Source organism: Hibiscus syriacus, unplaced genomic scaffold, assembly GCF_006381635.1.
Source record: "Hibiscus syriacus cultivar Baekdansim isolate YM2019G1 unplaced genomic scaffold, ASM638163v2 tig00001818_pilon, whole genome shotgun sequence".
Taxonomy (NCBI): Eukaryota; Viridiplantae; Streptophyta; class Magnoliopsida; order Malvales; family Malvaceae; genus Hibiscus; species Hibiscus syriacus.
The window spans coordinates 1,220,886-1,234,921 of NW_024061892.1; the positions used below are offsets into that span (position 1 = coordinate 1,220,886).

A 14,036-nucleotide genomic window follows, 5' to 3' on the forward strand; every position below is an offset into this window, starting at 1 on the left:
ACCTTAAAAAATAGGATAAATTATAGAAATGATCATTTACGTTTCATTTTTTATATTTTTGCTCACCAAATTTAAAAATGTTAAATTGTGGTTACTTGCATTGTCATTTTTATTAAGTTTTGATAACTGAATCATTAAATGTCTTTAAATTGATAACGTTACACATATTCATCATTTCTCTATCGTTTTCATTCAACATTTTCCTTTAAACTCTGTTTGCAATCTCTTTTTCCCCCTTTAAATTGTTCTCTCATTTTTGTTTCTCTTGTTTTCAGTTGGTCATATATCAGAGTGTGAACGACCATGAACCATATCACCTCTTGCGGTTTTCGAATTATGATAACGGATACGACCTATTTTTTGTTTCTTTGTTATTCAAGTAGTATTTCTTTGAGTTTTTTTTCAAACAGAATCTAATCACAGCCCTTCTCCTAGTATTTCTTCGGGGTTTTTAACTACTTTAGTTTCGATATACTCATATTTGTTCGTTATTCTTTTATTTTTTTTAAAACATTTAAACTTTCATTTTTTTACTATTTTATTTTTTTACTACTGACGGTAGCCGATGCGATGATCGGCCGTGATAAACGGTAGTTAAAATTTGATCCGGTTGAGAAAAAAATAAGAGGAATAGCAAGAAGAAGATAAGAAAAGAAAGAAAATGAAAAAAAGAAGCGAAAATTGGTTTTAATATAGATGCAAAATGACTTTTTTCCGATGAATATGTCATTATATTGCAAACAAACAAGTACAAAATACAACCAAAGCAAAACAAGCACCAGCAATGTGCTACTCCTAAAGACCCCACAATGCAAAATGCGGTTGTTTTGGTAGAAATTTAGTTTTTTTTCAAAACGATGTCGTTTTGATGTCGTGTATTATCTCATAACACCTTTAATTATTTAACGGCTTAGTGGCCAAAACATAAATAATATTAAAATTTAGTGATTAAATTGAAAAACTAAAAATACAGTGAGTGAAATTGTATAAAGAGTAAAGTCAAGCGTGTAAATTTGTAATTTATCCTAGAAAATATCAATACTTTATGCTAGAAATTTTTTCTTTTCGATGAAAGTCAACCCCAGAGAGGAACAAAACAAACGGCTCTTTCCTTCTTACTGACATCAAAACCCAAATACCCAACTAGCTTCCTCCTCTTTACTCACATCAAAACCCAAGATCAGAGCTAAAAAGAATTCAAGTTTCAATTCCTTGAAATTATATTTTACTCTTTGGATTGGAAAAAAAGAGGGTGTTTTAGAAATGGATGCCGATTCATGGGCTGTTCGTCTTTCTTCAGCTTCTAAGAGACACCAATCAGCTATTCAATCACGATCCAGTAAGCTTTAAATATCCCATCTTCTTTTTGTATTTCCATTTTGCGGTTAAATACATAAATATTTTATCTTCTTTTCTCTGTGTATGGTGGAAAATGAAGGAGAAGGTAGTAACCTGATTTAAATTTGTTACCGGAATATTAGATTTTTAAGAAGATTTTTTTCCTTTAATTATAAATGATTTAATGTTTGTAAATGGGTTCAAAATGCAGATGTGTTTATTGGGTTTGAAGAAATAGATGGAGAAGATGATATAAGACAGGAATTTTCATGCCCTTTTTGTTCAGAGTATTTCGATATTGTTGTCTTGTGCTGTCACATTGATGATGAACATCCAATGGAGGCTACGAACGGGGTATTTCTCTCCTTTTTTGTTCAAATTCATCACTGCCTTTCTATTTATTTTGGATAATTCCATTTCATTATCCAAGAAAGCAGGTAAACCCGCTACAAATAGAACGTTACATAAACACAAATAACACAACTAGAAATAGAACAGAACAATGGAAAGAAAGCTAAATCGAAATACCCCAGCTCGTGCAAAGGGCAACATTCCTCGTGTCTGCCCTGCTGTTGGACCATCCTTGGAATCGAACTTGAATGATCTCCTGGATGTCATTCAGCAGCTCACCCACACTTCGACCCCTTCCTCCAAACAGTCTGGCGTTTCGCTCCCTCCAAATACAATACACATGACTTGCAAAAGCAAGCTTCATCACTTGAACAATAAGGGACTTCCCTCTAAGAAGCTGAACAGCCCAAGTAAACTCCTCATCCCAGTTGCTCACGTCGCGAACAATGCCACATAGAGAAAGAATTCTGCCCCATAAGCCCTTCGCAAAGCAGCAACTAAAGAACAGGTGACATCTAGTCTCAGTGACCAAGCCACAAAATAAGCAGTTAACATTTTCAAGATTCACTCCTAATCGAGATAATCTAGTACGAGTTGGAAGCCTATCTAAAATGGCCATCCACAAGATGATGCTTTGCTTGGGTGTACGACCTGGGAACCAAACTTGGGGCTTGGAATACGCAGCTCCTCCCAAATTTTCCGAGTGTTGAGATCAACAACAGAACCAACGAATAGTTGAGACACAGCAGGTCTCATTCCCAAGATTTTCTTAAAGCTCCAACTGGTGTTAACAGGGACACGCATTTGCCAAAAATCCATGTTCTTATTCACATAAGAGAGGACCCAAGCCACCCATAGAGATCCATCATTGGCCAATAATTTCCTGATCAAGAGCCCTTAACAGGCCTTATTCCAGTCTTCTAAGCCAACGATACCCAAACCCCCTTCTGATTTCATTAAACAAACATGTTTCCAACTCACTCGAGCACCTCTAGCTGACATGTCAGCCCCTTTCCAGAAAAAAACAGGAGCATAGTTGTTCAATTTTCTTAATTACAGCTTGGGGAAGAAACGCATGCCTACACCAATAATTTGCTATGCTGAAAATGACAAACCTAACAAGTTGCAATCTACCAGCAAAACTTAAATGTCTGTTAGCCCATGTGTTAAGCCTGGCTCTTATCTTGTCAATTAAACCTTGGCATCCATTTATTGAAATTTTCCTTGTCACGAGGGGAACTCCAAGATATCTCACGGGGAGGATCCCTTGCTTAAATCCCGTAATCTCCTGAATAATATCACACTGAACAGGGGAAATTCCAGCAGTGAACAACTCACATTTATTAGCATTCAGTTTCAATCCAGATAAAGAATAGAACAAATCGAGGACAGACTGCACACCACAATAGAATCAATGATGCCCTTACAGAATATGAGGAGGTCGTCAGCAAAGCACAAGTGAGTAAGTTTTATCTTCCTGCATCTAGGATGAAACTGGAAAATCCTATTCATGGCAGCCAAGTTCAACAAGCTAGATAAGACATTCATAGCTAGGACAAAGAGATAGAGAGAAAGAGGATTTTCTTGTCTAACACATCTAGCCCCCTTAAAGTATCCCACAAGACTTCCATTAAGCACGATTGAGTAGTTGGGGCTAGTGAAGCATGCCCATATCCAATTTATAAATCTCTTTGGCAACCCCAAAGAATAAAGAATAATGCCAACAAACTCCGAATTTAAAGAATCAAACGCTTTTTGTAAATCGATTTTCAGGGCACATCTTGGGGAATTATTTTTCCTGGCATATCCCCTAACAATCTCCTGAGCTAGAAGGGTGTTATCAACTATATTCCTTCCCTTAATAAAAACAGTTTGATTAAATAAAACCATGCCAGAGAAAACAGTAGATAACCGAATAACAAGGATTTTAGTCACTGTCTTGTAGATAATCGAGCAGAGCGAAATAGGTCTAAAATCTGTGATAGAACTGGGATTAGGGATCTTAGGCACAAGGACTATAGCAGTAGCATTAAAAGAAGAGAGAATAAAGGATTTATTGAAACAAAACATAATTGTGTTCTTGAAGTCCTCACCAACAATTGACCATGCAGCCTTGAAGAAAAAGGGGTTGTAGCCGTCAGGGCCAGGGAATTTATCATTCCCTTGCCCCCAAATAGCATCCTTGATTTCCAAGTCAGAGACCTCACTGCAGAGAAAACCAGCAACCTCCAAAGGGAGCGAATAACCAAGAAGATTTCTAATGGTGCTGACACTTGAACCAATGACACATGAGTCTGCCATACCCAGCTGATTTTTAAAAAACCTAACCACCTCATTAGCCATGTCCTCGAAAGTATCCAGTCTGGTTCCATTTTGATCATAAAGCATTCTAATGGTGTTACTCTTCCTTCTACTAGACACCATGGAATGGAAGAATTTGGTTCCTGGGTCACCCTCCTTGAGCCAATTTACCTTTGTTTTCTGTTTGTAAAAGAGCAATTCAGCATTTTCAAGGGCTTTCAATTCTTTTTCAGTCTCCAATTCCAAACTAACATCCTGGCCAGAGGCACCAGGATCTAAATTGGCCAATTGAATATTTTGGAGTTATTCCCTCTTTTCCTTGACCAAACCAGAAATGTCACTGAAATGAGATCTATTAAGGTCTTTGAGACAGCGCTTCAATCTCTTGAGCTTCAAAAATAGAACCTGAGCTGGGTTTCCTGAAGAAGGAACCTGCCAAGATTCTTCAACAACATCCATAAACCGAGGGTGGAGAGTCCAAAAATTAAAAAACTTGAAGGGCTTCGGTCTAGAGAATGGTGCAGACTTATATACCAGGCAAAGGCAGGGCAGTGGTCAGAGTCTCCAGGAGCTAGAAATTCAACCTCCGAGTCAACAAAAGAACCAAACCAAACCGATTGATAAGGACACGATCGAGCTTCCGGGCTAAAAACGAACTCTGCTGCTTGTTAGACCATGTAAATAAGGGGCCATAAAAGGATGGTTAGAGAGGCCTAACACATCCACACAATTTTGAAAATCGGAGATGTCCCCTCTCGCAGCTGCATTAACAGGAATAGAGCTTTCATAGGAATTGAGAGTGACATTAAAGTCACCACCTATCAACCATGGCTCATTTCCAACTATACTTTCCATAAGCCTTAGCTGATCCCATAGGTGCTTTCGAAGACTACCTTCATCGAAACCGTAAACTGCAGTAATGCAAAAGGACTTACCCCCAAAGGTTGATCTAATGGAAACACTCTGATCATAACATGAAATGACAGAACAACTAATGCTTTTGTTCCATAGAACCCAAATACGACCATTGGTTGCATGGTTGTAGTTACATCAAAAATCCCAGTCTCAAAATTTTTAATTAATCTTTCTAAAACTTTTTCTTTAAATTTCGGCCATGAATGGTTTGAGTGAGAAAAATTATGGAAAAATTATATAGTTGGAAATGATGAAGGAAGTATTCTATATGCCTTAGAAAAATTTGGGGACCATTTCGTAAGTTTTGAAAATTTGGGGATAAATTCATAAATTTTGGAAAATTGATGAAGAACCTAGGGATGAAGTTAAAAGAAACAGTTAGATTCTGAATTTGGCAGTAGGTTCGAAAATTCACCAGAAATTATATAAAAATAATTTGGAGATTATTTTTATATATTTGTGTTTATATATCGATCTAGTTTTGTTTAAAATAAATGGGGATCAATTTCAAGGTGAATAAAAATGAATTTTTAACCAAGGAAAGGTCAGAAAAATCGGACAGCAGATTCTGCAAAACATATTATGTTGGTCAACTTTCAAAATTCATCATAAATTGTACAAGATGAATTAGAAGGAGTTCTTTATATGGATAGATTCGTATTCGAGTCTAGTTTTCAACGGAATAAACGGAATTGAATTAAAGTGTGTATATTAGTACAGAATATTGATTCTTTAAAGGTAGTGCAAGTTGTCAGAATATGGAAATTTTAGAAAGTTTGGTGATTGTAATAAAAATTTCAAATTGTTGGGAGTGTTATTGTAATTATTCCTTTGTGTACTTGGTTGATAATAATTTCAATACTGGAATTTTTGTATTGAAATTCTAAGTGATAAAATGGTGAAGGACCATTTTGTGTAAATTGAAAAAGTTGGTTCCAATGTTAAAAGGAAATTATTAAGTATTAAGTATTTTGATAGTTAATGAGTATCAAATATACTATGGAATTATTTTGGGATATTTTATGTTAATACAATATTAACATATGTATTGTTATAAATTTGTGATTTATACAGATCATGGTTGATTTGCAATCGAAGCAAGTCAAGTATAAAAAGGGTATATTGTGGACAATAGTGAGGCACAAATATTTTGTAAGATATAAAGTGTCAAGGTGAGTGCAATACATGCATGAAATTATACATGGATGTTTTATACATCATAAGGAAGACTTGCGATAAGTCGACCTTGTTTATATCGGCATGATTTTATATCATTTTTTATAAATTGACATTGATATGTCAGAGTATGAAATTAAAATGCATTGATCATGAAAAATATGATATTTTACCATGAATATTTTCGGGTATGAACTGCCCAATGTTAAATTTGATAATATACTTTGCCATGGATGGATCGAATAAAGTAGACTATATGCCCAAATAAGTCATTGAGGGACAGGGTTTAGTTGGCATGCCATAGAGTATAGCAGCTGCAGGTTTATAATACACTTCGGTGTATATGGTGGGCACGACCTTATGTGTAATACACTTCGGTGTATATGGTGGGCACGACCTTATGTGTAGCACTACGATGCAAATATTACTTGAATACCCAAGGTCCTTCAGGTTTAATATTGGGCTATTGGCTATGGATTATGTTTTATTGGTTAATAAATGGTAACCATGCAAATAAGCTTATGAGCTTACGGAATAATGGCAAGTATATTGGAAAAATAAACTTACGAGCTTATGGAATTTAAATGGTAAGTATTTTGGTAAAATAAGCTTACGAGCTTATGGGATAAATGGTAAGAGATTTTATATTATTTTGATCATGGTAAAATATTGGATATGTTAGTAAAATGATTTTATGGAAATTTGATTTTTGATATTGAAAATCATGCATGAATTGTATTGCACTGTTAAATGTTTTAATTGCCTCACTAAGTATATACTTAACGTGTGATGATTTTCACGCGTAGGTAAAAAGCGGAATAAAGAGTTCAAAGTGATATCAAGCATCGAGAGGTATATTTCAATATTAGTAAGACATCCTAAGATGGAATTTGATTTTAGATAGTGGCATGTAATTTGATAATGTTAAATTTATTTTGTTGAATAAATTTTGGAAATTGTTATAGTGATAAAGGTTAATTTTTATGAATTTATATGTATTTTCGGAAGTTAATGTAGCATGAACAGTAACAACATTTTAAAGCAAAATTTCCCGAATGATTTTGGGTACCGATTCCCCCCAACAGGGAACCGATTCCCCCACTGTTCATCGCCACTATTCACTATTCATAAAAAAATCTTTCGAATTAAATTGGTTACAACGAAATATGAGTTATATGATATGATATTTTTATAATATCATTTACCATTTTAAGAAAATAAATTTTAAATCGCGAACAAATTGAGAAATGGTTTTTAGAAATTTGGATAACATCTATAATCTATATAGGTAAAATTATACGGGTTATGGGTGTTACAAAAGTAAGACAAAACAAGGTTTTCATGATAAACGTAGTAGGTAGTACCATTTTTATGTCAACGGTTTAAGCTATCTTGTGAGAATATTCAAAAGTTTGTTTCTTTGTAATTTCTTCTTAAGAAACGTTGTACACTTGAGACTTTCGGGTATAAGTCTAAGTGTGTTGTAAGGTTACACCTTATCGTAAAAAGTTAGAACAAATTAGTGGACTTGTTGAAATCCTTAGTGTGGAATCTAAGGTAGTAGATGTAGACTTCATTGAAGAAGTTGAACCACTCTAAAATTACTTGTGTCAATTTTTATTTTCTTGCAAAAAACTTCCATCATTTTTTTAATTGCCAATTCACCCCTCTCATGACTATTCCATTGATTCGATTGACTTAACAATTGGTATCAGAGTCAGATTCATTGGAAAGTTTTAACACCTCTTGAGAAGATCCTAGAAGAGTCAAGTCATTATTCAAGTCATCCATGACCTTTACACCAAGCTTTGAAGACATCAATGATTCTCAACCTATCAGCAAGCCTTTTTTCTTCAATGGAGTCAACTATGCTTATTGGAAGAATAGGATGATGCTTTTCATCCAAGCTAGTGATTTGGGAGCCTAGAGCATCATCTTGAGTGGACATTCTACTCTAACTAGACCGATAACTTAATGGAGTGAGGAATAGAGAAGATTGTTCCAACTCAATGCAAAGACGATTTACATTCTATTTTGTTTACTTGGCCCGATGAATATTGGAGAGTTTCATCTTGTTCCAATGTTAAAGATATTTGAGACAAACTTGAAGTTTCTCATGAATGAACTAACGAGGTAAGAGAAATTAAGATTAGTCTTCTCAATCATAATTATGAAAACTTCAATATGAGATTGAATAAGGATATTAATATCATGTCCTGTCAATTTTTGGTTATTGTCAATGGTCTCAAAGGCCTTGGAGAAATCATTCCTAATGAGAACCTTCTTAGGAAGATGATCTATAGTCTTCCCATCCAAGAAGATCGATATTGTTGAAGAAAATAATCTAAAGAGTCTCAATCTAGATTAGCTCATTGGTCTTTGCTTACTCATGGGATGATGGTGAAGAAAAAAGAAGAACAAGAGAATAAAGACGAGGAAAAGAAGGAATTATAAAAGAAGAAAAATGTTAGTGTTGCTCTCAAATCTATAAAAGAAGAGAGTGACTCAAATGAAGATGAAGAAATAAAAATGTTTGCCAAAAGATTCAAGAGATTCATTAAGTCTAACAAAAGAATGACGGCTTCAAAAATAAATCCAAGGAGAATGATCCCATTATTTTCTATGAGTGCAAAAATCTCAGGCATGTCAAGTGTGAATGCCCACAATTTAATAAGAAAATATCCTCCAAGAAGAAACACAAGGCACATGTAGCTACATGGAGTGATGATAAGTCCTCTAATGATGAAGATGAAGAAGAAACCAACTTGTGTCTCATGGCCATAGAGGATGATTCTAAGGTGGAGCATTGCTACAAGGCACAAAAAAAGTTTAAATTCATGGTACCTTGATAGTGGATGCTCAAGATACATGATTGATGATAAGAGTCGGTTCTTGGAGCTTAAAGCTAAAAGTGGATGAGTAGTAATCTTTGGAGACAACTCAAAATGTCACGTTAAAGGAATTGGTTCTATTGGTAATAACTCTTTCATACTTATTGAAAATGTTTTGTATGTTAATGGGTTAAAACATAATCTACTTAGTATTAGTCAATTATATGATAAGGGATACAATGTCTTATTTGAGTCTAATGGTTGCAAAATTGTTGACATTGCATCTAATAAGATTATGTTTGTTGGTTATAGGATAGGAAATATCTACATAGTGAATTTAGATAATATTGATATTTCAAATGTTTGTTTGGTTGCTAAGGATGAGCATGATTGTTGGTTATGGCATAGGAAACTTGGACATGCTAGTATGAGTGTTTTACAAAAATATGTTCAAGGTAATCTAGTAAGAGGTTTGCCTAAGATAAAATTTGATCTTGATAAAATTTGTGATGCATGTGCTAAGGGAAAACACAAAAGAACTTCTTTTAAACCTATTAATGATGTATCATCTAGAAGGTCTTCCACGGAAGCTGCTCTCAGCCTGGCGTTGGGGGCTAGCCTACTATTCTACCTCACCCCATTACATATGGGAATAAGGTCAGCTAAATGATGTATCATCTAGTAGAGTTTACAATTGATCCATATAGATCTTTTTGGACCTATTAAAGCTACTAGCTTGGGTGGAAAACAATATGCATTTGTCTTGGTAGATGATTATTCTAGATACACATGGGTTATTTTCTTAAGTACAAAAGATGAAACTTTGGAAAATTTCATCACACTTTCTCTAAAACAAACCAAAATGAAAAAGGTTGCTCATTTTCAAGTGTTAGGAATGACCATGGAACCGAATTTGAAAATCTTGGTTTTGGTGAATTTTGTAATTCTAATGGAATTAGCCATAATTTTTCAGCCCCTAGAACCCCTCAAGAAAATGGAGTTGTTGAGAGGAAAAATAAAACTTTAGAAGAAATGGCGAGGACCATGCTTTGTGAAAACAATTTGCCAAAGTATTTTTGGGTGAAAGCCATAAATACCGCTTGTTATGGGATTAATAGAGTAATGATTAGGCATATTTTAAAGAAAATGCATATGAACTTTTCAAAAATAAAAAGCCTAACATTAGTTATTTTCATCCTTTTGGATGCAAGTGTTTTGTTTTAAATAATGGAAAATATAATTTTGGCAAATTTGATGCAAAAAGTGATAAACTAATTTTTCTTGGCTATTATTCAAATTCTAAAGCTTATCAAGTCTTTAATAAAAGAACTCTAGTAGTATAAGAGTCCATACATGTTGTTTTTTACGATAATCCCCTTCCGAAGAAAGATTCTTGTGTTGATGATGATGCATGTATCCTAAATTCAAATGAAGTTGGTGAATCATCATTAAAAGAAATAAAGAATGAGGAAACTCAAGAAGCCCTTAAGAATTTAACTCTAGAGGAAAGAGGGTCTCATATTCAAGGGAGTACAACTATGTCAAAGGTGGTGAAATTTTGGGTGATCCATCCAAAGGGGTAACAACTAGATCTTCTCTTGAAAATTTTGTAGTTTTGTTGCATTTATCTTATGCATAGAGCCTAAGAATGTTAAAGAAGCATTAAATGAAGAACATTGGATTATGACTATGCAAAAAGAGTTAAATCAATTTGAGAGAAGTAAATTATGGACATTAGTTAAAAGGCCTAGTAATAAGTCTACTATATATACTAAATGGGTTTATAGAAACAAACTAGATGAGAGTGGTAACATAGTGAGAAATAAAGCTAGACTAGTTGCTCAAGATTACATTCAAAAAGAGGGAAATGATTTTGATGAGCTATATGCTCCCGTAGCTAGAATGGAAGCCATTAGATTATTACTTACTTTTGCATGTTTTAATAATTTTAAGCTTTATCGAATAGATGTCAAATGTGATTTTCTAAATGGATTTATTAATGAAGAAGTGTATCTTAAACAACCTCCTAGTTTTGAAGATTCAAAATTTCCAAACCAAGTTTTCATACTTTCAAAAGCTTTATATGGTTTGAAACAAGCTCCTAGAGCTTGGTGTGAAAGACTATCAAATTTTTTAATTGAAAAAAGGTTCTTCTAAGGGGAATGTTGATACTACACTTTTCATTAAAATAACAAAGAATGACATGTTAGTAGTACAAATTTATGTTGATGATATTATATTTGGTGCTACTAATGATCTTCTTTGACAAGAATTTTCTACGTTGATGCAAGTTGAATTTGAGATGAGCATGATGGGGGAGCTCTCATTCTTCTTGGGACTCCAAATCAATCAAAGGATGGTATCTTCATCAATAAAGCTAAGTATATAAGGGACAAGCTCAAGAAGTTTGGCTTGGAGAATGTGAAACCTCAAGCCACTCCCCTGAGTCAACAAAGTTTAACAAAGATGAGGAAGGTAAATGTGTAGATGTTAAATTATCTAGGTCAATGATTGGTTCTTTGCGTTATCTTACCACAAATAGACAGAATGTTATGTTTAGTGTCTGATTGTGTGCTATATATCAATCTTGTCATAAGGAATCTCATTTACATGCCATTAAGAGAATCTTTAGATACCTTAAAAATACTCCTACTTTAGGACTTTGGTATCCTAGAGACTCTAACTTTAGCTTGCATGCCTTCTCAGATGCGGATTTTGGAAGTTTCAAATTGGACAGAAAAAGCACCTCTGGTGCATGTCAATTACTAGGAAATATGATAATTTCATGGTTTTCTAAGAAACAAAATAGCGTTGCATTATCAACCACTAAGGCAGAATACATTTCGGCCGGTAGTTGTTGTGCACAAGTTTTATGCATGAAACAACAACTTTTAGACTATGGAATTGATGTTGGTATCATTTCAATTAAGTGTGACAATACTAGTGCAATTTGTCTCACTAAAAATCCAATCCAACACTCTAGAACTAAACATATTGAAATTATGAATCATTTAATTAGAGATCATACACTTAAGGAAGATTTAGTTCTGGAATATGTTGATACTTTGTATCAAATAGTTGATATTTTCACCAATACTTTATATAAAGAAAGATTTTTGGAGACTTAGGAGAGAGCTAGGACTTTCTAGCATTCCCTAGGCCTTAGTTCAAGTTTTTGAGTTTTTATGATTTTAATTAAGTTTTTAGCTTAAAATTGCTTTTTATACATGTTTGAGTGATTTTATATGGTTATCCAATGCAAAAATTAAGGGGGAGATATATATGTCATTTCATGACCTTTTTAGGGTTGCTTTGTACTCCTTAAATTTGACTATGCATGCAAATTTGTGAGTTAATGTGTTCATGCATATGAAGATAGTGCTTAAATCTATGTCATATAGCTTCTATTGGGGTTCTATATGTTTTCTAACTTTTCAATGCTTTCATTTATGTTAGAATTATATTTTGGTTGAAATTAGGACTTTAAATTAGCAAAATTGCATTTTTTGCATGATTAGATTCAAAACTTATATTAAAGTATCAAAACTTTTCATAAAGTTTCAAAACTCCCGAAGAGTATCCAAACTGTCCAAAAAAGATTGCTAAAAAGTATCGAAACTTTTCATAAAGTTTCGAAACTCCTAAAGAGTATCAAAACTGTCCAAAAAAATTGCTAAAAAGTATCAAAACTTTTCAAAAGTTTCGAAACTACCTCCAAAGTATCGAAACTCCTTAAGAGTATCGAAACTTGTCACGCAACCTCGTTTTAAAATATTTTAAACCTATTTTTTCAAAACCCTTTATGTTTCTAACTCAAGTTTCTCGTCCCTCTCCTTCAAATCCCAAAAACCCTTCATCCCTGTCACTCGCCGTCGTTCCTAGTGGTCTCCGTCCGTTCGCCGGTAGTTGTGGTGTCTTCGGTAATCATCCATTGTCTTTCTTTTGTTTTATTTACCCTTTGAATCATATTTTTTTGCATGAACCCATTTTGTTCCAAAATATTTTCTTAAACCTTTTAAGTATAATTATTCTTTCACTCAAAATTAAGTTAGTTTATATTGATTATATGCCTTTCCCATAGATTATCTTGATTATTTCATGATTTTCGTCAAAATTTTTTAAAAAATGTGTAAAGTACGATTTCAAATTTTTTGAGTAAATATATGAAAATTACTTGAATTTTGCTGGAATTGGGTTGTTAATTGGTATTATATATATGTGTGTTTTACTTGCAGGAAGGCTATTAATTCATTTTTTTGTTAGAATCCTCGTTTTTAAGTGTGTCTACAACCTGTTTGACAAAATTCCTGAACAAAATCTACCTTCCTTACCCACTGTTTTTGTCTCCAAAAAATGGCTCCCAAAACTTCCCTTAAGCGCCCTAGAAGTTGTACTTCATCCTCTTCGCCGAACTACTTTTAGTCCTTTTACTTTGAATCCAATGAAAATCGTCGTAAGTTCCACCAACATTACCGTAAAAGACAAATTCGACCGGAACGTAAATTTGATGAAGAATTTCTCAAACATTTATAATTTTAGTTTTCTTCAGCCCTTTACTCTTGGTAATGCATGATCTTATGCATATTCTTAATGTCATCTATCATAATCTTGTTCAAGCCTTCTTCTATAAAGCTGCTCTTAGTCATGAAGAACCTAATCCAAATCTTCCTCCTCGATGTTAAACCCAAAAGTCATTACCATGCAATCCTATCTCATGGGTCAAATTATCGAGCTTATCGTTCAATCCATAGCCAATGATTTAGGAATTCCTTGTGATGATCCTTGCGATGAGAATGCTCACATCTACATTGCTCCTCTTCAAGGTCACAATCCCACTATTTTATCCTTTGAATAATGCCTCTTGCACCTTCTTGTCATTTGGTTTCTCCGCCTTCGGGTAGAAAAGCCACTCGTATGTGCAACTTAGACTATTGGTGGATTTATCATTTTCGTTCTCAAGCTTGTCCTCACCTCACTCATATCATTTTTACTGAGCTTGTCAATACCATCTCCAAAGGTCTATGGTCTAAATGATCCTTACCTTACGCTTGTATGCTTAGTCACACCATCACCAAGTGTCGGGTTAACCTTTCTTATGACACCGACTTTCGAGCAATATCAACT

General features: G+C 34.0%; 1 protein-coding gene across 1 annotated transcript; it reads left to right on the forward strand.

Moving 5' to 3' along the window:
• The first annotated feature begins 1,163 nt into the window (after window positions 1–1,163).
• LOC120134539 (protein DEHYDRATION-INDUCED 19 homolog 3-like) lies at window positions 1,164–1,749 on the forward strand. Its single transcript, XM_039150970.1, has 2 exons — window positions 1,164–1,339; window positions 1,550–1,749. Exons 1-2 carry the CDS (start codon window positions 1,264–1,266, stop codon window positions 1,747–1,749), a joined length of 276 nt encoding a protein of 91 aa, XP_039006901.1. The 5' UTR covers window positions 1,164–1,263.
• The last annotated feature ends 12,287 nt before the right edge of the window (window positions 1,750–14,036 follow it).